The sequence below is a fragment of the Elephas maximus genome, chromosome 3 (genome assembly GCF_024166365.1).
Source record: "Elephas maximus indicus isolate mEleMax1 chromosome 3, mEleMax1 primary haplotype, whole genome shotgun sequence".
NCBI classification, from domain to species: Eukaryota; Metazoa; Chordata; class Mammalia; order Proboscidea; family Elephantidae; genus Elephas; species Elephas maximus.
Genome location: NC_064821.1, coordinates 193,915,220 through 193,941,055, shown reverse-complemented (window position 1 = coordinate 193,941,055; position 25,836 = coordinate 193,915,220). Strand labels below are relative to the sequence as shown.

Genomic DNA, 25,836 nt, shown 5'->3' with positions numbered 1-25,836 from the left:
ATTGCCCAGAGACAGCTGGGGAGTTTTGAGCAGAGGAGTGACCACATTGTTAAAGGGTTATTCTGCTGCTGTGTGAGAATAAACTGTAAGAGCAAGGGCAAGAGACCACAATCCAGGCAAGAGATGATGACAGAGGGAGTGGCAGTAGCAGTGAGAATGGTCTGGATTCTGGGTGTATTTTGAAGATGGAGCTGACAGGATTTGCTAATGGATTGGATATGGGTGAGTGATGAGAGAAAAAGAGGAGTTAAGGATGACTCCAGGGTTTTTAGCCTGAGCAACTGGAAGGAGGGATGCTGTTGTCATCAACTGAGATGCGGAATGTTGTAGGTGGAACAGGTTGGGGGGGAGGGTACAGGTCAGTTTTTGACTTGTTAATTTGAGATGACTATTAGAACTTCAAGTGGGTATTCAGGCCTGGTGTTCAGGGCAGAGGAAAGGGCTGAAGGTATAAACATGGCAGTCAACAAGTCTGGATGGTGTGTAAAGCCATAAGCCTGGAGGAGGTTACTTACAGTGTGAGTGTAGAGGAAGAAGAGAACTGAGCCCTGTCCTGGAGCCATTGAGGATGGACGAACTCTCAAAACAATTGCCCTGAGATAATCTTTAAGTCTTAATCCAGCACTATTCCCTGAAGTCTTAAAACCAAACAAGAGTTTAGCTTAATTAGTAAAAAATATCTGCCTTGAGCATTGTGCTCCTTTAAAGAATTATCTATACATTGTCAAATTGCCACAGCAACTGGAAAGGTTAGATGAGACACTTACACATTGACCATTGCCTTGGAATTGATTTCAACTCATAGCAGCCCTACAGGACAGAGTAGAACTGCCGCATAAGGTTGCCAAGGCTGTAATCTTTACCGAAGCAGATCACCACGTCTTTCTCTCTGGACCACCTGGAGGGTGTGAACCGCTGACTTTTCAGTTATCAGCTGAGCATTTAGCCACTGCACCACCAGAGCTCCTTGATGAGAAGCTTAGGGGGCAGTAAATTTATTAACGGTGGAGGAATAATTTAAAAAAGGATAGCGAGAACGGTTGCCCAACTTGAAGAATGTAATCAAATCACCGAATTGTACATGTAGAAATTGTTGAATTGGTGGAAGTTTTGCTGTGTATATTTTCACTAAAAAATTAAAATAAACTATTAAAAAAAAAAAAAAGAACTGAGCCCTGGGTACTCCATCAGCTAGATGTTGGAGAGAAAAAGAAGAATCAGCAGAGTATGGTGAGAGGAGGAGGGAGTGGCCACAGGGTAACAAGGTCAGGTAAGATGAGGACTGAGGACTGAGGAGCGGCCATTGGTTAGCAATATGCAGGGCACGGCACTGGGAGCCTTGACAAAAGCAGTCTCCTTGGAATAAAATAGGAAGCAGATGAGCAGCTGAGAGTGAGGAGGGAAGGAGGTGCTGGAGTTTGAGGAGAGAGAAGGTGTGAACAGTCATCTGGAGAATGAGGATGACTGGACTAGGAAGGGATGGGGGCAGTACCAGGGTTTTGTGGTCCTGAATTTAAAGTAAGACCAGTCATCAGGGGATTCCAGTTTAAGAAATTACCTGAAATATTTAAAGACAAGATTTTCACTGCATCACTATTTACACTTATGTAACTCAGAATTCATTTCAATATCCAGAGGGGATTAGTTAAATGAATCGTTATATATCCACGCAGCTCGAATCCGCCAGGCGCTCCTAGGAAACTCTATGAGGCAGTTCTACTCTGTCCTATAGGGTCGCTATGAGTCGGAATCGACTCGACGGCACTGGGTTTGGTTTTGGTTTTTGATATCCACTCGGGAAATTATTACTCAGCTTTATTACATAAGGATTCTTTACTAAAGTATTTGTAAAACATGTGCCTTAATATCTACAGATAGATAAAATTGAGAGGGAAAGTTTTCTCTCTTAACCTTCAGAACTAATAATTTAAAAGATAATCCTCCCAATTAAAAAATAAGCCACATTCTTCATATAATCCAGCTTCCTGGGTTATTTGCTCCGCATACAGCTTGAATAAGTATGGCGAAAGGATACCACCATGATGCACAGCTTTCTTGATTTTACACCACACAGTTTCCCCTTGTTCTGTTCAAACAACTGCCTCTTGGCCTATGTACAGATTCCTCGTGAGCACAACGAAGTGTTCTGGAATTCCCACTGTCCGCAATGTTATCCATAATTTGTTATGATCCACACAGCTGAATGACTTTGCATAGTCAATAAAACTCAGGTAAACATCTTTCTAGTATTCTCTGCTTTCAGCCAAGATCTATCTGACATCTTCAGAATCCAGCCTGAATTTCTGGCAGTTCCCTGTCAATGTACTCAGGCCGGGGAGAGCTTACCGACTAAAACAAGGTATGCCCAGGGTTTCATTGTGCTTACTTCCTAATCCGTAGTGCACAGTTTCACCTGTTTTGCACCACGGGACTGACTGCAACAGACCATCAATTCCTCCTATATAAGTTCAAGTTAAACCTGAAGAAAATCAAACGCTTCTTCATTTTGTCTAGCTTTCACATTCCAATCACCAGTAATTATCACAGCAACTTGATTGCATGTTTGATCAATTTCAGATTGCAGAAGTTGGTAAAAATCTTCAGTTTCTTCATCTTTGGCATTAGTGGGTAGTGCATAAATTTGAATAATAGTCATATTACAGGTGTATGGATATTATCCTATCTCTGGCAGCGTTGTACTTCCTGATAAATCTTGAAATGTTCTTTTGGGCAATGAATGTGACACCCTCTGTCTTTGATTTGTCATTCCTGGCATAGTAGACAATATGATTGTTCAATTCAAAATTGGCCAATACCAGTCCATTTCAGCTCACTAATGCCTAGGATAATCTTTATGCATTCCATTTCATTTTTGACAACTTTCAATTTTTCTAGATTCATACGTCCGATTATTAATGGTTGTTTGTGGCTGTTTCTTCTCATTTTGAGTCACTCCACATCAGCAAATGAAGGTCCCAAAAGCTTGACTCCATCAACGTCATCAAGGTCAACTCTACTTTAAGGAGGTAGCTCTTCCCAGCCATATTCTAAGTGACTTCCAACCTAAGGGACTCGTCTTCCAGCACTATGGCAGATAATGGTCCACTGCTATTCATATGGTTTTTACTGGTCAATTTTTAAGAAGTAGATCACCAGGTCTTCTTCCTAGTCTGTCTGAGTGTGGAAGCTCCACTGAAGCCTGTCCACCATGGAGAACTTTGCTGGTATTTGAAATAGGGGGGGGCATAACTTCCAGGATTACACCAATATGCAAGCCACCACAGTACAACAAACTGACAGACAAGTGGTGGAGATATCTCTCCCCTAAAGGCCTCCCACAATGTCAGTAGTGCTTCTTGCTGAGTGTTGGAAGTACAGATGATTAATTTTCCCCCTTTTCTATGCTCTCTGTAATGACCAGGTATTCTTACACGAAGAGACAGAAGAAGAATAGATACTATTTTTTTTAAATAGTGTTTATAAGCTTTGAAATAACATTGGAAAGTGCTTATGCATGTTAACTGAGAAGAGCAGAGTATAAATTGAAACCCAGTGAGATCTTAACTATATGCTCAGGGAAAAAAAAAAAATCTGGAAGGAAATCCACGGATGGTTGCCTCTGGGGAACTGAATATGAATGTTTTTTTTTTTTCTTCTTCTATGTACTTATCTGTGTTTTCAGTTTTTACTACAGAGTATGTGTTATACTTTTATCAAAGAAAAAGTTGTTTTTTTAAATGATCACATGCGTCCTGCTGAGCGTTAAGCTGCGTTGTGAGCACCACGTGAGGTTACAACGTGTGTGAAGGCCCCAGCTGCGCACGACCTCATGGCTAGTTCGCAGCAGCTTTTGCGTGTTTGCCTTATCCGCCTCAGCCGTTCTCAAAATCAAGAGACCTCGCCTGCTGGTCGTGGTGTTCCCCAGGCCACAGTGCCCGCACAGCCTCCTGCGCTCAGAACCCGCGCCATCCTCCCAGGCTCAGCTGAGCTGAACAGTCCACACGCCCAGAGTGCGCGGAAGCCTCGCCGGCCACAGGTGGGGCTCTGGCGTCCCCAAGTGCCCTGATAGGGAAGTGCATGTGGACGCCCTCGCTAAGAGGCGACAAGCCTTTTTGCTGACGCTTAAAACACCATGGGAGCACTGGTGGCGCAGTGCTTAAGAGCTCGGCTGCTAACCCAAAGGTCAGCCGTCCAAATCCACCAGCCGCTCCTTAGAAACCTATGGGGAAGTTTTACTGTGTCCCATAGGGTCGATATATCAGTCGGAATGGACTCGGTGGCAACGTAGGACCCCATGCTCACTGGGACCCTTAGGTGCTCTTGCTGAGGGTTGGGGGGACGAAGAATTTCCTGCTTTGAAGTTGCTCTTCCAAGGCAGGGACGCCTTCCTACAGCCCCTACCCTCTCCTCTTAGCACCCCTACCCCAGGCCACCGCCCCGGCCCACGGTGCGTGGTGGGTGGGGGTGGGGGTGGGGGCGGATCAAGGGTTCCCGGTATGACCCGAGGCCCTTCTCCTCTCATTAATTTTGCTTTTACCAATCTTATTTTCCCACACTCTCTGAAATGCTCTTTCCCTCACTGACTTTTGCAGTCTCAACTGCTGGGCTCCAAGGAACATAAATTTTTATCATCAAATGTTTTTTGTTTGGAGGGAAGCATGAAGTCACAGAGGGAGCAGAGGTCTGCAACTAGGACCCTTGGGTCTCTGCCACGTACTAGCTTTGTGGCCTTGGGCAAGTTAACTCTGAGCCCTCATTTGCAGGAGCAAAAGGCACAGAGATGGTGTGAGGGTCAAATTAAGTAGTGCAGAAATGCTTTGGAAACTGTAAAGGACCAGGGAAAGGTTAGTTACTATGACTCATTTCCTGTATGGGGCTCTTTCCTTCAATCTGGGCTCCTCGTTCCCCCAGGTTATAAGCCATCTCCCCTTCTGAGGCCCTTACTCGGCCTGATACACCCCCTTTGTGAGCATCAGTTCACAATTTCTGACTCCAGCTTCATGGTGAGTTCTTTGAGGACACTGACCATGTTGTCATGTTCATTTCCCTATCCCCCAAACTGAACACAGAGTGTGGCATGAAGGGACATTAACTGCTTGGTTTCAAAATATGTCCTCAGTTTTCTCAGCTGCCCTCTGACCAGCTCCTTCCTTCCCATTTGTCCTTGCCTTGAGGCCCTGAGGCGTCGTCACCCTCAGACTGACTAGACCCATAGTGTACGTCTGAATATTCACACTTAGCTCAGGGGCTGGCATATAGAAAGTGCTTAATAAATGCCTCGGATGAAGGAAGTTAGGAAGGAAATGCCCTCCTTCAGGCTCTACCTCTCTGAGGAGCTTCCATAGGAAAAACACACATGGTGGGTCGGTGATGCCTACCTCCAAGCCTCTTCCCATGAATGCGCCAATTTGCACCTGAAGTGCTCTGAGGCTTCTCCCTTCTTGCCTCCTCTAGAGCAGGGGCGAGGCTGGGCAGTGATGACCATGGGACATTTATGTGTCTGCCCCTCAGAACACATCATGACGCCCACCAACAAAGATAGACAACACAGCAGCCAGGGATAGAAACAACTAGTGTATTGATTTGGGGAGAAGAGGGGTGCAGATGAGAAATAGGGAGGCGAGGGGTTCCTTAGTGTTTGCCAAAAACCACTGCCACGCTCCCTCCACCCCTTCTCAGCTTGCTGCTCTGGGGTGGGGCCCCAGCAGACTCTCATCCTTTCCAGTAGGCCTTCCTCTCCCTCCTCCCTGCACCCCACTTGACCTCAACCTTCAGTGACTGACCAGAGCCCACCCCGGCTCTAAAGCTGGGCGAAGGCAGATTCAAAGTAACCCTTGTTCCACCTCCCACCTCATTCCCATCTCTTGTCTAAATAAAATACAGAAAAAGCAAGCACAGCTGGTACCTGGGAGAATCAACTCACCCCGGGGCTGGGGACAGGGGTGGGGCTGGGGGTGGGGCAGGCAGAGGAGCTTTCACCAAGTGTAGTGGAATGGGAGGTTGGGCCCAAGGGGCCTGGCTCAGCTCTCCTCCTTCAGAGGCTGGCCTGGCGATGGGCCTGCCACCTGGGAGGAAGCTTGGGCAGAGACAGCTCCACACCTGCCTCTCAGGCACCATATCACAGGGTCCCCGGGGTGGGGGCAGTAGCCAGGGCAGAAAAGCAAAAACTAGATTCTGTCAAAGCACCCTTCTCCCTTGGCTCCTAGAGGAAGCCCTCTTTGGTTTTAAGGCAGATATGGCATTTCCTGGGAGCAGAGAAAAGGAAGGAGAGAGAAATTCGGATTAGATGCCTTTTTTTTTTTTTCACTTGTGTTTTTCCTTCAGTATAAAACCACTGTAGAAAATAACTTCTCTTAGAAAAAAAGAAAAAAAAAAAACACAGAAGAAAAAACCGAAGGGGTATTTTTCTTTGGCTTCAAGCCCTCGCTCATGAGGTGCAGAGTCGGCGGGGGGAGTAAGGTGAGAAGGAAGCAGGAGGCCTCCGCCCCACCCTGCCCTGGCAGGTCCCAGGTTACATGATGCTGCAGTTCTGGGCGCTCTAAGAGAGATGAGAGAAGGGAAGAGGGGTGAGTGGCAGTGCCTGGTCGGTCCCATCCCTCCCTCATTCCTGAAGGTGGGTACTGTCTCCTCCTATCCCTCATACTCCAGCCCTGCCCCCGCCCTCCAGTCTGGGGCTCAGACGGGAGGGGCAGGACACAGGAATGGGCTGTCTAGGACCTTGGGCTGAGGGGAGGAGGCTCCCACTCCCCCGGGCTTCGGGAGAGAAGGCTGTCCCCCCTACAGGACCCCCTATCCTAACCTTCTGCCTGCGGGTTATGGAGACAAAGGGGGCAACTTACCTGAGTTCGGGGACTGGAGTTGCCCAGGAGGTAGGAGCGGGTGACCAGGCTGTCCCCGAAGCTGCCACCCCCACTGCCCCCCACACTGCGGTAGCTGCGAGTGACTGTGACACTGGAGGCAGAAGAGCCAGAGGAGATGGATCCGCCCACCTGGGCTCCCGAGCCGCTGGCCGACGCCTTGTCGGCAGGCTGCCCGCATGTCCCGCACAGCACGGTGCGCGAACGCAGGTTGTACTCAGCGGGGTCCCCCGTGCCGCTGCAGTGGGAGCCCTGAAGAGGGAGACAAGGCTCAGGCGGGACGGCGAGTCTGGGACTGACCGCTCAGGCCCAACACCCAGGCTCCGGGCTCCTGCAGGCTCCAAGCCACCAGGCAGGGAGGTGGGGGTTCTGTGCCCAAGGAACAAGAGGGCAACGGGGCTGGAGAGGCCAGGGGCTGGGAGGACACAAGGGAGTGAATGGGGGAAGTATCAAGGGAAGTGTGCTCAGCTCAGGAAGACTTGGGGAAAGGGAACAGGCGTGTGGCTTTGACTCTGTTCCAGCTATCCTAAGCTTAAGAGGAAAAGTAGAAAGAACAAGCTTATGGGACAGCAGGCATGCTGGGGGGTGGAAACGAAAGAACATTCCTGCAGGAAAAAGAGGGGAAATGAGAGGACATGCAGGCAGCAGAGATGCGGAAGGGACAAGAGAGGAAACGCATACAACAGAAATGGGGGGAGAGAGGCAGGGCTGGGGTGCCCCACATCTGTCCTCCCGTCCCCTTCCCAGGAGACAAATCCAGACCGTTGTCCACTGCTCCCATGGGAATACTCCATGGCATCAGGAAGTTCCCACTCCCTTCCTTACCAGAGTAGGGCACCCAGATGCCTGGGTTCCCTGTTCAAGGTAGAGGGAGGAGAGAGAAGAAAGGCCAGGGCAGCAAGTGAAGTTCCAAAATATTCTTTAATGAAAAGATTTTTGGCATGGGGGGGCCTGTCTGGGTGCCCCAGTGCGGCTCGGCCTCAGCGGCGGCTGCCACTCACGTGGTGGTGATGAAGCAGGTCATCTCCATCCTCATCCTCATCGTCATCAACCACAGTCACTGAGCGCACCAGCTTGCGCATGGCCACCTCCTGCCAGGGACATGGGACCAGGCCCGAGGTCAGGGCCAGGGAGGGGTGTGCAGCCCCGGGGACCTTTCTTGGGGTCTACGCTTTGTCCACCCTGCTGCTTACTCTGCCCTCCGTGGTGTCAGAGATAAGAAACTTGTTTCTATCTCAAAGAGAGAGACACCACTGAGCTCTCTGGGGATGGCTCTGCCGTTAACAATCCTCGCTGTCTAACGTCCACCGCTCATCCTGGGGGAGGCATCTTTTGGTGTGCCCACTGGGTAGGAGGTTGGGGCCTGCGACTGTACCAGAGAGCCAGGGGAAAGTGGCCCTGAGTTGGCACCCTTAGATTGGGGGATGGTGGCTGATGTGGCCACCAGGGGGAGCCTCCTCCAGCAAGAGGCCCGCCTGCCTGCAGCATACTCACTTCCCCAGTGGAGTTGATGAGTGCCGTGCGCAGGCTGTTCCCGCAGCCCCAGGTGTTCTGTGCCTTCCACACCAAATCAGTAGGGGGGCTATGGGTGGCCCCAGCTCCAGCAGCCCAGATCTGGGGAGGCAAGATTAGAGAAAAGGAGCTCATTCCACCACTCCCATCCTCAGGCCGACATGTCCCCACCCACGGCTGTCCCCAGCCCCGCCACTCACCGTCACCACCTGCCCAGCCTTCAGAGTGAACTTTGGTGGGAAGCGGTAGGTCAGCAAGGGATCATCTCCATTTTGGCGCTTGATCTGCCAGTTGCCCATGGACTGGTCCTGCCAGGAGGGGAGGGAAGAGGAAGGTGGGGAGACTCATCCAGGCTCTTGGGTTTATCTTACTCAGGTGCCCAGGCAGGCCCTCCTTGGCCTACCATCAGAGCCCTCCACCCCCTCAAAGAGCTTTATCTTGAAGCTCTATCTTTCATCTTCCCAACAACTCAAAGAGTTTGGAACTATTATTTATCCCATTTTACAGATGAGGAAACCGATGCCCTGGGAGGTTAAATAACTTGCTCACCGTCTTCCAGCCAGTAAATGATGGAGCCAAGGCTGGAACTAGAGTGCTGAACGAATGAATCTCCCTGGCCCACCCTCTGAGGGGGCAGATATTCCTTTCTCCAGCCTTCGTCCCTGTTCCTTTCAGGTATTCTTCCTAACCCAGCTGTACTCCCTCAGACCCTGACCTGGGGGCAGCCTACCTCATTGGACTTGTTGCGCAGCCGCACGAACTTGCCCTCCTCGTCCACCTCCTCCACGGCCACGCGCCCGCTGGTGCGTGCATGCTGCGAGAAGCTGCTGCGGCTCTCGGTGGCCTCCAGCTTGCGCTTCTTAGTGATGCTGCCCCCACTCTGCGTCTGGGACGAGTGAGAGGAGGCGCGGCCACGGCTGCGCTGCGAGGTGGGGCTGGGGGACAGGCGTAGCCTGGTTGCGGGGACAAAGCAGAGGGCTTAGTCAAGGCCAGAAGCAGTCAAGGCCACTCCTAGCACCTCCGAGACTGCTCCCCAGCCCACCTCTCCTCCTCGCCTTCCAGGAGCTTGCGGTAGGCATGGATCTCCATGTCCAGGGCCAGCTTGATGTCCAGCAGCTCCTGGTATTCGTCCAGCTGCTGCTGCATCCTTGCCCGCATTTCTGCCATCTCCCGCTCCTTCTCCGCCAGCAGCCGCCGGCTGGTGTCCCGCTCACGGGCCAGGGAGTCCTCCAGGTCCCGCAGCTTCGACTCCTTGGCTGCCAGCTGGGGTGAAGGAGGCAGGGGTCTGGTAAGCTCCAAGGGCCCCAAGAGTGTGAAGAGGGAAAGGCATGCATAAGTGGTAGGGGAGACCCAGCTACTCCCCAGGATCTCCAGGCTTCCATCAGAGCCCATCACGGGTTCTAATAGGGCCTTGGCTAGCAACCGAGCAGTCCTTCCCAATGTCTAACTGAAACTGCTCATTCTGAGGCTAAAACCCACTTCCTCCTGTCACAAATGGCACAGCCCGCTGGAATAATATTGATGCTTTTAACGCCTCATGTTTTATAAAAACTAGTTGCCGTCGAGTCAGTTCTGACTCCTGGCAACCCCACACGTATCAGAGTAGAACTGTGCTCTGCAGGGTTTTCAGTGGCTGATTTTTTCCTATGTAGATTGCCAGGCCTTTCTTCCAAGGTGCTTCTGTGTGGACTTGAACCTCCAACCTTTCGGTTCGCAGCTGAGCATGTTAACCATTTACACCACCCAGTGACGTTTCACATTTATTAGGACTTTATGCTTTGACTCATTGGAGTCTCATGGCAGATCTGTGAGTTAGGGAGGATAAGAATGGTCTCTACTTTCAAATGGGACAACCAGGCTCTGAGAGGTATCTCCTAGAGGTGAGAGAAGAGGCAGTACTGGAGCAGCAGACAGGTCGTCTGACTCCAAATCCTAGGCCCCTTCTCTCAGCCTGTGGAGCATGTTTGTGCCTCACCTCTACCCTCCCCTCCTCAGCAAGCCCCTCCAGGCTCCCGCCCTACATTCTGCCCAGATACTGGCTGGTGGGGTGTGGGGGCATCACCTGCTTCTGGAGCTGGCTGAGCTGGGCCGAGAGGCTGTCAATGCGGATGCGAGACTGCTGCAGCTCCTCGTGGGCAGCCCCCACCAGGTTGCTGTTCCTCTCGGCTGACTGCCTAGCATTATCCAGCTGGAGGGAAGGACACCAGGTTAGGATGGAGTGACTGGGAGGGACAGAGGAAGGGCTCTGGGGCCACATCATTGCTGCAACCTCAAGTCCTGGGCCACCCTGAGCTCCCCACCTCTGCCCACCCGATCCCCCACAGAGCATCCCAGTGTGGGCAGGGACAGGGCTGCTGAGGGTGGAGGTAGCAAGGGAACCAGGAGAGCAAGCACCTTGGCAGAATAGGTCTTCTCCAGCTCCTTCTTGTACTGTTCCACCTGGTCCTCATGCTGGGCCCGCAGCTCCTGCAGGGCATCCGCCAGCCGGCTCTCAAACTCACGCTGCTTCCCATTATCAATCTCCACCAGCCGGGTCTCATGGCGGCGCTTGGTCTCACGTAACTCCTGGAAGGGTTGGAGCAAGGACACAGAAACCAGAATCGGTACTAGTTCCTTGGAAGCTGAGCCCCGGATGGCTATGCTCCCTGCCCAGCCTGAGCCCCATGGACCACCATCAGCCCCACTTTAACCTGGGAGCTGGGTGTTGGCTGCCCTCCACTCCCCATCCACTAGTACAAGGGACTCAGGCTGGTGAGTTCTGCACACAGCTGATCCCACATCCCAAGACCCGTGTCTGTCACACCCAGCCCCAGCAATGTGGCCTGTAAAGCTGGGTCCCTACCTCACTGTAGATGTTTTTCTGGAAGTCCAGTTCCTCCTTCAGGGTCTGCAGCCTGTTCTCAGCATCCACCCGCCGCAGCATCTCATCCTGAAGTTGCTTCTTGGCCTCACCCAGGGCTGCCTCGAGCTAAGAGGAAGCGGGCAGGGGTCAGAGGTGGGAAGAAGGGCTCTTCCCAGGACAGGACACAGGTCCGGGGGAGTGAGGGCCTCGGATGCCCACTGAGGTCATGACATCCACTCACCCACAATAACCCCTCTGAGTGGGTACTCTGCTAAGAAAATGAAGATGCCCCTGCCCACCCCAAAGAACCTCCACTTTCCTAGCATGACATAACAGTTGCTATCAAGGAGGTCTGTGCAAAGTATAGAGGGAACATGAGGGAAAGAACCAAAGTTTGCCTGGTGGAGGGGGAGCCTGGGAAGGCCTCCAAGAGGCTAAGACTTGAAGGATGGGTGAGTGGGCCTTGCCTGGTAGGCTGGGGTCAGGGAGGAGCAGAGAAGAGAATGCGCAAAGGTACTGAGGTCTGAGGGTACACACACGTGTTCTGGAACCCCCAGGAAGATCAGTACTGCTGAAGCCTAAAGTGCAGGCAGGGAGAATGCTGGGAGAGGTGGCAGGGCAGGCAGACAGGGGCCGGATCATAAAAAGATGCCCTTACTGGCCACGATAGAACCTCTGAAGAAGGGGAGCACTTTGCTGACATTTTCATTTTAGAAAGCACAGGCTGGCCAGCACAGCTGGGAGAGGCTGGGGGAACGGAGCTGGAGGCGCGAGAGGAGAATGGCCCAGCCTTCATTTTGTAGTCACCCTGCAGCCATCTCCCGGTCTCTCCATGGTGCACTGCAGTGGGGGCCTGGGCAGGGAAAGCCCAGGATACAAGCTGGGCAGCTGGTTCTAGACCTGGCCCTGCTCTGAGCAGAAAAGGCTGTGAAATTAGAAACAATCCAGCTCCTTTGCTTCCATTCCCTAACTTGTAAAATGAAAAATTAGAAGAGAGAATAGATAGCAAAGTGTTTTGCAAGTAAAAGCTACCATAAACATGCCAGACAGTTATTAATATGCATCCCACATGCAATTAACCATCAGCTCTGACTACAGCCTCTGTGGCTGGTCTACAACTCCTCTCCTTTCTTCCAGAGAGGTCAGGAGCTGTTTATAGGAGGGTCAAACTGGAGTGACTCGGGGCCAGGCACAGTTCATTACAAAGTTAAATGGAAATGACAATGGCTATGGTTATTTGAAATTCACTATGCTGGATACTGTGGCCAGCCAAAGAACACGAGATGGTCTAGATGGACGAAACGATGCTAGGATGGGTGAATGGCTCTGACGCCATGTCAGACTAGGCACTTCCTGAGGGCAGGCTGGGTGGAAGAGTGAGTGTGCATGTGTTTGGGGGGTCAGGTGGGGTCACGGGCAGGCCTCGGAGGGTGGTCTCACCTTGGCCACCTGTCCCCGCAGGTCACGCAGTTCGTCCTCCAGTGTGCGCTTCTCACTGAGGGCGGTGCTCAGCGCGGCCTCCTTGGAGTTGAGCAGAGCTTCCAGGTCCTTGAGGCGGGCCTGGGCGGCCAGCAAGTCTCCCTCCTTCTTGGTGTTGCTAAGGAAGAGAAGGAAGAGTGGGTTTGGGAGGAGTCCATGTCCTTAGAGAGGTTCTCTATGGGGAAAGAGGAGCTGCCATAGGAGCTGGCTCTGCTGTTCCCCCAAATACCAGGAGAGGGCGTGCTTGGCTTTAGATCTGCTAGCATCTGGCAGCCTCTGGGGCCAGGCTCCCACCTCTGCCAAGGTCCCCAAAAACCCCCTTCCTGCTCTTCCACCCTTCCCATTACTCAGGGCTCAGGAACGTGCCTAGGGCTAAGGGCAAAGCTCAATCCCATGATATGAATGCTTTTCCCTCTTTCCCCTCCCATCCCCTCCCAAAGAGACAGGGGCACCTTTGTCTCCTGCTCCTTCCCACACAGGGCCTTAATGGCTCTTCCCTGGACTCCACCCACCTTCCACTCAGCCAAGCCTTCCTCCCCATGGAGACCCAGACAGCCAGACTCCCAGCCCTGGGGTCCCCGTGTCCCTAACACTTCCCAGTTTGAGCCCCAAGGGTGTTGGCCCTTCTCTCCTCTCCCTTTTCCACACCTGAGACTAGGGGGAAGGAAAGTCTGGTTAGAACTCAGGAAGAGCTGGGATGAGGATGACCAGGTGGAGTACTGATCCTTGCCCTTCTCAGGCCCTGACTGAGTTCTCTGATCTGGGCACAGCAGAGGGGTCCCAGCCTCCCCCACTAGGGGTCTCATCAGAACTCTGAGAGCATGCCTTTGGTCACAAGCCTCAACATCTGGAGCCAGATGTGGCTCTTAGGCCTCCAGGTCCTTCTGGGCTCCAGCCTTGAGCCTCCTCCTCTCCTCAAACTGGGTAAAGCTTTAGCTAGAACCAATGAAACAGAGGTTGCCACTGCCACCTCCCTCCCCTTTCTCGGCCCCTGATTATTTTTGCTGGATAGCAAACTGGAGAAATAGAGGAGTCTTATTTTCTTAAAAAGGAGTCCCTGGGTGGTGCAAACAGTTAACGGGCTTGGCTGCTAACCCAAAGGTTGGAGGTTTGAGTCTGTTCAAAGGAACCTTGAAAGAAAGGCCTGGCAATCTACTTCCCAAAAATCAGCCATTGCAAATCCTATGAAGGACACTTCTACCCTGACACACACACAGGATCACCGTGAGTGGGTGTCAACTGCTCAGCAACTGGTTACCAGTGTTCTTAAAAACCTCTCAGGAACCCAAGAACTTTCCAGATGTTATAATCCCTTTACAAATAGACAGTGAAAGAATGCAGGAGATTCAGGGAGTGAAGGGAAAGATCCCAGTGGCCTAGTCACAAATGCCATCTGCAACTCATCAGTCCTTAAGCGCCAGCTACCACAGCAAATGGAAAAAAGGAAAAACCAAACATGGGCAGGGACAAAAAAAAAATCCTATCCTGGAAAAGAGAAACCCAGCCCTGCCAATATTTTTCTCCCACCCCCAAAGCCCTAAGCTTCCAAAGACCCAACAACTCACACTGACGTGGGACAGAACAAGGCTAGACTTGAGGGAGCACTCGAGGGAGGGGTGAGGCAGAGACAATGCCCCCCCCCGCCCCAGCTTAGGAGATTCCACTGGGCTGGGAGGGGGATAGAGCCATTTCCAGAGGGGCAGAGGAAGGCTGCGAAGACCAGAGGGAGCTCCCCCAGCTGCGTGCTTGCTCCTTGTAGGCCTCTGGGTGCACCTAAGAACAAGTTGTTTAATGCAATAGTGTCCACCGCCTGCGAAAACAGGCCCTTCCAGAACTGGAGGATGTCTCCCCTCCTCCAGCTCAGCCAGAAAAGCTAAAAATAAAGTCAAAACCCAGCTCAGGTTTTGGCTGCCATCCGGCCCAGCCCCTGGCTGGGACACAGCCCCAACTTTCCATGACTTCAGAACTTTTCCGAAGCTGAGGCAGCTGCAGGGGGAGGAGAGAAAAATGAAGAAAATCGCTGGTAAAGTGAAGCGCCGTGCAGACATAGACGCTGAGCTCCTTGGGCTGACTCCAAGGCTGGCAGGGACTTCCCAGAAGAGGCCTCTCCGCCCTGAAGGCAAACGGCTGCTCTGGCCACACGGAGAGGCAGGGAAGGCCCTCAGCACTGAGAATTTAGAGAACTGGAGTTTAGAGTCTGTTTAGCTCAACCCCACTCCCTTTACAGATGAGAAAACTGAGGTGCAGAAGAGGAAGATGAATGGCCTAGTGTCACACGGCAAGCCGGCGGCAGGGACAAGGCTGCTGATCTAGGACTCCTCCTCTTCCACCTCACTGCCTTCCTAAGCCCCAAGGTCCGGAGAGAATGGAGAAGCTGAGAGGAGGAAGAGGGTAGATGCTGTGGCATCCAGCTTCCCCGACAGCCAGCCTGAGCTGGAAGCAGCAGGAAGAGCAACAGGATGGTCAAAAGACGTCTCAAGGGCATCTCTTGCCTAGTCCTGTCGCCCAGCTTCCTTAGACACCCAGAAGAGGAATTCCTGGAGTTCTCCTTGGTAATAACACCCTTTCCGTGGGAGTGCCAGGAAGACACTTATTGAGGAAAGAAGAAGTGCCTGCATAAAATGCTGAGAAAACAGGTGCCTGGTCCGTGTCCTCTGGGAGCTTAGTCTGACCAAAAAAAAAAAAAAACCCATAGTTGCCGTGGAGTCAATTCCGGCTCATGGCGACACCATGTGAGTAAGAGGTGAGCTGTGCTCTGGAGGATTTTCAGTGGCTGATTTTTTGTAATTAGGTCGCCAGGCCTTACTTCAAGGCATCTCTGGATAGATTTGAACCTCCAGCCTTTCGGTTAGCAACCGAATGTGTTAACCGTTTGCACCGCTTGAGTACTCCTAGTCTGACAAGTACAGGGCTTTTTCTTTTTGTCTAACTTCCTACTGCCCCCGAAGTTGGTGGTCATGGGGATAATAAGAATAATGATGGCGGTGACAGCAGGAAACACTTGTAAAATGGAACATATTATGTGTCTAATGTACACTGTCCTAAATATTACAATGTTAGCTCACTTAATCTTCATGGTTACCCTGTGAGACAGGACTATTACTACATAGATAGGGAAACTGAGGCATAAAGGACTATGTCCAGGGTCCCACAGCTAGTAAGTAGCAGAGCTGGAAATCAACACTGTACTGCTTCAGTACATGCCATAATATATGGCCTCCTAAGAAATTAAAGGAGTCCCAGAGACACCATTGAAAACCCTATGGAGCACAGTTCTCGTCTGACACACAACGGGCTGGAGTTGACTTGACGGCAACTTGTTTGCAGGTTTAAGAAATTAAGGGGACTATTTTCCTTTCCCGTTTTGAGGTTTTGACTAGCACTTAGAAAGAGATGTAACTAAAGGACCAAGACACACCGTGCAGATGAAGGAGACCACAAAGCAGAGGGAAGCAGAGCGAGGGCCTTTGCGGTTTTCTTAGTCAGGCTCGGGGAGCTCCCATCTGCGGGGAAGAAGCCACTATCACCATGGGCTTATGACTCAAACCTCGGAAGCCCTGTGGCCAGCGAGCCGCACGCACTCTCCAAGAGACGGCTGGGGGTGGCAGAGCCCAGCGCCCCTCCTACCTCCTCCACAGCCTTGCCTGCCCACTAGCTCCAAACACTGATCCTTCCTAGTCAGGGTCCTCAGACCCAGCAGGGACCCAAAGCAGATGCCAGCCAGCCTCAGGATGATGGTGCTGCCCGTGCCGGTGGCAAAACTGAGCACGTGCTGACTGCTGCCTCCCCCCATCAGCTGGCAGGAGGACAGGGTGGAACAGGCAAAGGGAGCAGGGAAGGGTGGGAAACGGGCTTCTCAGGTGACTCAGCCTCAGCAGACAATACCCGGGCAGGGGTCGGGAAATCCTCTAGTGCTCACAGGGGAGACTCTGGCTTTGCCCACGTCCTGCCCCAGGCCCAGTGCCATGCCAGTGGGAGTGGCCAGCTCTTTCCCGCGCATCTGCCAGGTTCTCCATGCACAAGAGTGGCTCCATCCCAGCAGCCTTGTGAGGGAAGGAGGGCTGGGCACCCTATTTCTAACTCTTCTCACAGCTGGCAAATCTGATCTCAGAAAGAGAGAAGAGGTGGGGGGGAGGAGGGAATGATAGCAGAGAGGAAAAGAATAAAAGAGAAACGGGAGCTGGGAGCTGGTGGGTGTGGCCCAAGGCTGGGGATCTATAACACCGAGGCTGGTGGGATAGAGATGCCCGGCTCCTGGCTTGCTGCAGGCCAGGACTCTCGGGGCTGCTTTGGGGGAAGAAAGGCACCCAGCTCAGCAAAGGGGCTGGGTGGGCACTGGGCCAAGAGCTGACCCGCCCGCTGAGTCACCCTCCTCAGTCCAGCTCTGATGCCAGATATGGAAACCAGGGCCGGCCACAGGCCTGTTTGGGCCTGGTTGCTGGTTGCTGGGAGCAACATGCTAGGCCCAGAGGGAGAGGCCCCCATTTCCTCCCTTGGGCTGATAGAGAGACATAGAGGGGCAGAGATATTAGGCTGGGGCTAAAAATAAGGAGTAGGAGGTACAAATGGATAAACGGGGAGTGGAGGAGCTGGTCCAGCCCTGCAGGGGCTCCCTCAGACCCACCCCAGCCTCCCTGGCAGCCCTGCCTCACCAGCCCTCCATGTTCCCCATGCTGAGTGGCCACCCCAGGAAGCGGGGAGCAAAGGAAAGCAAAGATCTCTGAGGCTCACGGGACAGGGCGCCCCCTGTGGCCAGGCTGGGCAGACCTATGTGGATAGCAAGGAGTCTCTGCACTCATGGAGACTTTAATCCTCACAGTGGTCTAGACCTCTGCTCAGGCTGACTTCCTGTTGGGTGATGGGGGTCTCCTGCTGCTACCCCACGCCTGCCTGCACATTCGTTAGTATCGCCTCTCCTCTCGTTTTGTTCCAGCCACTCCTCCTACTGCGATATATCCTCCTTTCCGCCCTCCCTCGTCTATCCAAATCCAACCCAGTCCCCACCTCAGCTGAGACCTGCCCTGGGTCTGCCCTGCTGCTCCGGCCCCATCCCCTCTGTCCTCTCCCAACTCCCAGCTGCATTTAGCTGGTGCCAAGGCCACTGTTTGTTTTACCTGCCGGTTTTATTATTGCTTCACTTATGTTGTGAGCATCTCGGGGCTTTTTCTATATGTCCCCCAGATGCCCTGAGACTAGGAGGTTCATATGCTCAAGGCTTCTAGAAGGATCTCCTCCTGGATCAACTCCTGTACTTTTACAGATGGAGAAACCAAGGCCTAGGGAAGGGCGGGCTCATTCACTAAAAGCCTGCCTACCGGGTAACCTGAGGACACTCCTGGCAGGAAGGGACAGAACCCGAAAACAGTAAGATGCATGCAGGGGCTGTAGACAGTAACACAGACAGACCCAGTAAGGGAGCTGGGAGATGCCTTGCCCTCTTCCTGGCTTGCTGGGAGACCCCCCAGTCAGAGTGTGATATCGGAGCCTAGTGAAACTACCACTGACATCTACCACCAGCCATCACACACCCCACAACTGCATGCAAAACCCTGAGGCCTGACGCCGCCCCCCCGCCCTCCCCCCCCCCCCGCCAAATTAACCACTGCTTGGTTTGACTTGTCTGTGGGCCTGCGATCACTTGCAGGTAAGGGCAGGATGTGAGAAGGTTGGAATATCTGGTCCTTAGCCACAATCCCCTCTCTTCCCCAGACTTCTCCACTTTGGAGTTCATGGCCACAGCCCTCTCTGGAAAGGAGAATTTGAAGAGAGGAACGGAGGGGCTCAGGTGGTCCAGGGACCTGAGCCTTTCCTAAATCCCACCCTATGAAGTCCTGAATGTCTCTTGCACCTCACCTGGAAAGAATATGGCAGGCCCCCCAGTATGGACCGCACCCAGTCACCCTCCGAAACAGGCATATACACCCCGCGGCAGGCATGGCCCTGCTTCCTCCTGTCTTGGGTGTGACACCTGCCAAACATGCCCGGGGTCTAAGGCCCCTCAGATCCCCTTCCAGAGCCACCAGGCTCCCAGCTGTCCCCTCTTCCCCCCAGACAAAGCAAAGTCTTGATTCCAGGCAGAGAGAGGGGCTGGGGTGGGGGGGCAGGGGGAACTGGCGCTGAAATGGAGGATAGGAGCTGTTTACATGTCCAGACTCAATGCAATGCAACTCCCAGGAGCAGAGGCACTTGGCCTGGCAGGGGGCCAGGCCTGAGTCACAGCTGCTGGGTGTATTAACGTGGCATTGTACAGAGGCAGGAGAAGCCTGGGGCTGGAGGCCAGGGCACTGGGGTCCTGGACAACAGGCAGCTGGCTTTCTGATCAACCATCCCCTGTGCGGTCCCCTGCCAAAACCCACTTTCAGTCTTCCCGGCCTATCTCTCCAGAAGTCATTCCTGTGTTGTCATAAAAATGCGGGGGACAAGGAGACAGACCAAAAGAAGTGGGGGTGAGGTGGGGAGGTGGGGTGTGGAGGGGTGGGAGGGGATGGCCTAAGAAGGTAGAATGTCCTGAGGGAAGGAAGGAGGCCACGGGCTAAAGGGAGGGACCTTTAGGGGGATCCCCACATGAGCTAACTCAGCAGTCCCTTCTTAGGACTCATTAACCTTCCATCTGGTGGCTCACAGTAATTAACCCTAACAGTACTGGGAAGGGGTGAGAGCCGCACCCCAGGTCAGGAAAGGAAGCAGGGCAGGGGGGCGGGGGGTGGAGGGCAGGTGGTGGTAGTGGTGGGGAATCTAGGAGTCCTGGTCCCACTGCATTCCAGCTCCAGCCTGGGAACATGTAAGCCTCTCTCCCAGCCGGCAGAGGGTGGCAGCGTCAGAACTTTGGGAGGAAGGGGGAGCCCTGGCAGTCACAACCAGCCTTCTCAAAAATGCCCAGAAACTGGATCCCCTGAAAAGAAGAGTCTCTGGCTCCCTTGAGCTGACCCTAAAAGGACTCATGATTCCTGTTTGCCTTGCATTTTTTCCCCCCATCAGACACAGATCCTCATCCCTCTTGCGGCAACTCGAATGTAGTTCTCAAGAAAAGGCCACCCCTCAGGCTTGCCTTTCCTGACTAGACAAGCTCAGGGTCTCCCATCCATTCTGTCCTGTACCGTGACTCAGCTCCCCTGCCGTGCCCGGGAGCCCAGCCAGAATTATTCCTGGCTTGGGCAGGCGGGATTCCGGCTCCCTCTCCCACAAAGGGACAGGAGGGAGCCTCCTGCATGTTTCCCAAGCTCTGTCCTCTTCCTTAAGAGACTGGTAAGGGCCAAAACCCCTCACAGCTCAGCCTCAGGTTGGGAGAGCCAGTATGGGTACAGGAAGGATGGAAGAGGGGCAGTTCAAGGTCACCGGTATCTCCCTCTGGCTCCAGACACATGGTGTCTACGTAAACCTGGCCAACTCTAAGGTAACAGTCCTAACTTTCTTAGGGCCTCCAGTCTTGCCCCCAACATAGGCCGATGGGAGTCATTCCTGGGTCTACTGTCTTGTTTTCCTGCTACATGATACAGCCCTTCCCTCTGTCCTGAAGGGGAGGCATTGGAAACTAATTGTTATTCCCAACTAGCAATAACAACAAAAGCAGAAGCCAAGAGGCTAATGTCATAACAATTAACCATTTCTAATAAACCTTCTTTGGGAAATAGTGAAGGGTGATAGTACTTTTAATTCCACAGCTTGTGGGAAAAATACTTCTACTGAGAGTAGCATTAGCTATTATTTTCATGTTAATTGTATTTTATTTGCATATTAATAGTTTGGCATTTTAGAAGATGGTTTTCTCATTTTGTGGGTCATTGTACTACTTTGGAACCTGAGAAATCTCTGGAGACCTTCTGCTCTAACCCTTTTCTTTTATAGCTGGGGAAATCCAGAGAGGGGAGGTGATTTGCTCAAGGTCACACAGCAATTTAGTGGCAAAATCAAGTCTAGAACTAAGAACACTGAGGGTCAGGGCTGTTTCTACTACCCCCCCTGCCTGGCAATTTGTTGGTGGATTACCTTGGCTCTTGTTAAGGGATAGGAGACCCTACAACCTCTCCAAAAACCCTCTCTCTAGACATGTCCAGGCTCAGCCTGTGTCACCTTCAGTACTAGGAATCCAAAGGGGTGGGAATGGGATGAACTTCCCTTGGGTCTAGCTTCTGAGCCAGGCTTGGTCTTGGCTGCTGCAGCTGCTGGAGGTGGTAAGCGGCTGAAGAGGAAGAGAACAGCGGGTACAGCTGGTAGGTGAATGCATCTCTTACCAGTTGTCCCTGCAGCTGTCCCTGGCTCAGCCTGACACTGAGCTACTGGATCACTGGGGGAGGGGCTGGGAGTGAGGTTAATGGATACTTCTCATTTGAGTCAGGATCTCAGGCTCCTGGAGGCCAGGAGAAGTACTAACCAAGGGCATTGTTCATGGGAAGGCAATCAGGACCCTACTGAGAAATTTTTCTTTCTTTTGTTTCTCCCGGGCTCCTTAAGTACTTCTCGGTCCCCAGGTTTAGTTGTACCTTCTTCTTTCCCTTAGATCAAAACATGGACTTCAGGGCAGGGAGATGGGAAAGGTAAAACCAAGAGGTACCCTCAGATGAGGGCTGGGGCCCAGGGCTACCCAAAGGCCCCTACCCCATTCTCCTAATGTCTCTGCCAAAGTGTATAATCTCCTTCTGTTCTGGGTAGACAATGCTCATGACGAGTCTCAAGACAATCTCAAGACAGGAATCCCCAGCCTCCTGTAGCCTCCCAGAGCTCGATCTCACCATGCATGATCTGGCAGGGACACAGGTCTTTCCAGGTACAGGCTGGGGCAAGGGCTGTTGATCAAGTGCTAACAGGCCCTGGCAGGAGAGCAGAGCATCGAGGCATCACAGGTCCCAGAGCAGAAACTCCAGGCCTCAGGAGTGAAGCTCAGAACCCAGGGGCTGGGCCTCTAGCCCCCACCCTCAGAGCCCTTTGACCTATCCCTTAAGCTAGAGAAGTGAGGTTTAATGGTAAGAGTACTTGGCTGGGAGTCAGAAGGCCTGGGCTCAAGTCCTGGCCTGTTATCCACTTGCTGTGTGTGATATGGGACAAACCTCTGTGGCCTTTGCTATCCTTGTCCTATCAGAGCCTGCACCTCTCAGTGAGGCTGCATAAGGTGGACAATCCAGGAAGTCATCAAGCACCAGAGCCCTGTCCGGGGGGAAGAGGTACTTCTGCTTTGTGGGCTTGGGATCACCCTACTTGTGACTCAGGCTTCCTTGGTCAGTTCCGTATGGGAAGGCACAGACCCTGGCAACCCCAGCAACCCCTACAGCCCAAGCCCATAACTCTGGACTCAACTCTAGAACCACTTGTGCATATTGCCTGTCCAGAACCCTGATTCTAGAACATCACCAGAGGAAAAGGACCCCAAGATGCAGTAGGAAGGGGCATAGAACACTAACACATTCAGATCTCCATCCCCTCCTTTAAGACATCTGCTATGTCCACCCTGTCTCTTGAAAAGCCACCAGGGTAGGAAGGAGGAGGCAGCATCTGAGTCATCCACTCAGCTGTCCTACCTGGGGTGGGGCCCAGCTCCCAGCCTGGACCCCCAGACGGGCCTTCCCTATCACTCTCAACCTTCCCATTCTCCCTGCACTTGGGTATCCAAATCTTTCAGGCTCCAGGGTAAAAAGAGTGTGTGTGTGTGGTTGGGTGGGTGGGGGGAGGGAAGGAGGGCCTTCTGCGGGAAGCTTATAACCTAGCCCAGCAAAAGGAAGCCCCAAACTCCTGGGTGTGGTCAAGGTACCCAGCCTGGGCCAGGGATTGCTACAGGGTCTTACAGGCAGCTCTGCATCCCAACTCCAAGCCTGACCCTGAACTCTGAGCTCTAATTAAACATTAAACCAGACAACACCTTCTCTCCAAGCTTCAGTGGGAGGGATTGAGGCAATACCTTTCTTCCTCTCCCAAACTCTTCATTCTACCCACTTCTCCACCCCACCCTGAGGACAGCAGGCGCAAAAGGGAGGACCAAATCCTGGCTCCTCCTACTGGAGACATAAAAGGGGACAGGCACTCCAGTCCAAGCCCCCTTCGTCCCTTCACCCCTACTTCCCATCAGCCTGGGATCCAGGTGTGCACCACCCGCCCCCCTTTCCCGGAAGCCCAGTCAGGATCAGTGGGGGAGAAGAGAGGCAGGTGGCTAAATATAACAAGTACACACACCACCCCCGCCTCTGCCCCACGTGCACACACACCCGCCTGGTGTCCCAAGCCTGGACAGCTGCACCAGAAGGCAAAAGAGACAGACCGGTGTGGCTGAGTTAGCAAGAGACTATAGACGCTGCTCATCCTGTGGGCCAGATCAATGTCTTCTCAAGAAAAACATCTGCTAAAGATGTCCTTCATAAGAATCTGGAAGGCAAGGGGCTGCCTAGGCAGTTGAGTGGACTAGTTTAGAGCACTAATTCTCTTAATTCTTCCAACCAGTCCAGTGCGGGTAGGGACACACCTTGTTTGCCTCCAGTTTGTCCTGCTAAGTTGTTCATATTAGTAGGGAAAAAAGATAGGAGTGATCTCTTTCAACAGGTTGAACCCATGTCTCCCCAAGGAACTTCCTTCCACTCATTAGAAGGGTGATAGGATCTGGTCACACCCACTATACCTCTGAGCAGAGTGTAGTGAAGGGTCAGGGGTGGTGAAGGGGTAGAACAACCATAGAATACATAGAGGGGATCTGGAAGGAGCAGGAGTTTGGAGAAAATGATGCGGAGGGAGAGGGGAGGTCAAAACCCACAGGCCCTCCTGGGATCTCTAGGCCTGGGTCTTCATAGAGGAAAGGGGAGCAGGGAGAAGGAAACCAAATTCTTGGGGGGCTGGAAGAAGAGGGCCTAAACTTCCAGGCTTCCAAAGGGTAGAGTGGAGTAGGGTGTGGTAGGGTGGGGCAGGACTGGGTGAGGTGGGAGTGGCCTGAAGCTTCCAACGGCTGGATTTCAAAAATGTCACTGTATTCCAGCAGTTTAATAAGGCAAAGATCAAAAACGTCAGCGGCTGAGAGGATGGGCCAGACCAAGAGCAAAGACTGCTCGGGCTTGGCTGGGAAAATGAAAGTGGCTCACTCAGACAGGGAGGGAGAGGGAGGGATAGAGGCCTGACCCTCTGCAGACACCAGGCAAGACGACCAAGGTGGGGGGGGTGCCACCAGACCTGGGCATAACACAACTTCCTGAGCCTGGAGCCTCTGCCCTCGGTCTCCCTCCCTCCCTTGCATTCCTGGGCCAAGCAGGCCAAGGGCTGTGGGAGCTGCGGGGGAGCTGCACTCCTGGAGCCCTTTGGTGGGCCTGTCAGAGCTCAGGAAAGGTCTCAGGCATGTAGGGAGTAAGAAAGAGCTTCTGACTCTTAGCAAGAATTCAGGAAAGGGTCATGCCAAGGAGGCCACTGCCACGCCCCTGGAGGGGAAGAAGGGGGTCACCCTGCCTTGTGACCTCTCTCCAGCACCACTGGACATCTGCCAGCCTGGGAGTTCTGTCTTAGTGTGCATCACGTGCTCAGAGCCAGCTTGCCCAAATCTGGCATAGTGCCAAGGCTGCCAAGAAAGTTCTAATAGGGCCCTCTCACCCACTCCAGTGTGCCCTGGGTGCCTAGATTTTTCATACCTAGCAGGGCCAGTTCTGCTTTGACCAAGCTTCTCCCCCAGGCTCCAAATGGCAGGCAAACCCCACCCTAACGGAATGCCGCCTGCCACGAGCCCCTATTTGGCCCGGATGCTCCCACTGTTCCTTGTATTTCCCACCCTCTCCCAGAGACCCCTTCCCTCTCTGTCCTATGACAACTATTCTCCTTGGCACCGCCAGTCCCTCGCCTGGGGCAGTTCCGGGGAGGGAGGAGACTATATGGCAAACTTATCAGCCTCCCAAAGCACTCTCGCTCCCTTCCTGTAGCCCGGCAAGGGCGCCGCTCCGCCTGCCCTCTCTGCTCCGGGCCCGGCAAGCTGCCACCTGGGCGCACTCACCGCGCTTTGAGCTCCTTAAACTCCTCTCGCACTTTGCTCAGCTCCAGCTGCAGGCGGGCGCGCTCCTTGGCCACCGAGTCGAGGGTCTTGCGGGCATCTCCAAGCTCGGCCTCATAGGCGGCCTTGATGCCGGACACCTCGCGGCTGACCACCTCCTCGGACTCGGTGATGCGAAGGCGCAGCCCTGCGTTCTCCGTCTCCAGTGAGCGCACACGGTCGATGTATACCGCCAGGCGATCATTGAGCTCCTGAAGGTCTTCCTTCTCCTGCAGCCGGGTAATGCGAGTGGGCGACAGCGGGGTGGAGCTGGCCTGCGCCCCACTGCGGGTGGCGCGCCGTTGGGACGGAGTCTCCATGGCCGGCAGGATGGCAGCGCTGCCCTAGGGGCAGGGGTCCCGAGAAGGGCGCGGGGCTCGGGCTGAAGGACAGAGACTGCTCGGGGTCGGAGCGCGCCGGCCGGTTGGCTCTGGGCTTGCTCCTGGCAGGCGTGGTGATCTGGGCCGGGCGCTGTCGGACTTCGGGATCCGGGTTGGCTAGTGCAGATGCAGTGCTCCCGCGAACTCTCTGAGTCACTGACGCCGGGGCAAAGGCTCTAATAGGTCTATGGAAAAGGAGGAGTGGCCACTGTTCTTAAAGGGGCCGTCACATACCCACAGGGGCCGGGTGGGATCGGCGAAGAGCTGAGAGGACCTGGGGGACGGGGGCGGAGACGGGCCCCACCCTCTCCCGCGCACTGCCTTCTGCCTAGGACTTCGCTGAAGCTCCTGCGTCTTGGTTCCTGCCTACTCAGTCCTCCTAGCTCCAAGCTTTCCCCGACTCCCTCTGCCTTCTGGGGTAGAGGGCAGAGCCAAGGGATGAGAGTGGGTGGGCAAAGGGCAGGGGGAAGGGGGAACCAGTTGTAAAGCAAAGGGAGGGGTCCAGGCGGGCAGGCTGGGCTACAGGAAAGTGGGGGGAGGGAGGAGGCTGGTGGCTAGCAGGGTGACTCACCCTGCTTCCACCACAGGCTCCCCCTTCCCTCTCCCCCCCTTCCCTCCCCGTAGTAACAGTGAGTCACCCCTACTCCCCCTCCGCACGTGGGCAGCCCATTCAAAGCTGCATCTCGGCATGCCAGGGGTGGGGTGGAGAAAGAATGCCGGGGTTCCCCCGGGGGACAGCGAAGTTCTGGGTCCTGAGTTCCTTTACCCCCTCAGTCTTGGGGT

At 53.6% G+C, this 25,836-nt stretch overlaps 1 protein-coding gene across 1 annotated transcript; it reads right to left on the bottom strand.

Annotated features, from left to right (window-relative positions):
- Window positions 1–5,541: 5,541 nt before the first annotated feature.
- LMNA (lamin A/C) lies at window positions 5,542–25,234 on the bottom strand. The gene is made up of 12 exons (XM_049880761.1): window positions 24,638–25,234; window positions 12,652–12,808; window positions 11,212–11,337; window positions 10,764–10,934; window positions 10,432–10,557; window positions 9,412–9,632; window positions 9,100–9,322; window positions 8,570–8,677; window positions 8,352–8,471; window positions 7,859–7,948; window positions 6,840–7,109; window positions 5,542–6,538 (listed from the first exon to the last, which is right to left on the bottom strand). Exons 1-12 carry the CDS (start codon window positions 24,991–24,993, stop codon window positions 6,512–6,514), a joined length of 1,995 nt encoding a protein of 664 aa, XP_049736718.1. The 5' UTR covers window positions 24,994–25,234; the 3' UTR covers window positions 5,542–6,511.
- Window positions 25,235–25,836: the final 602 nt, after the last annotated feature.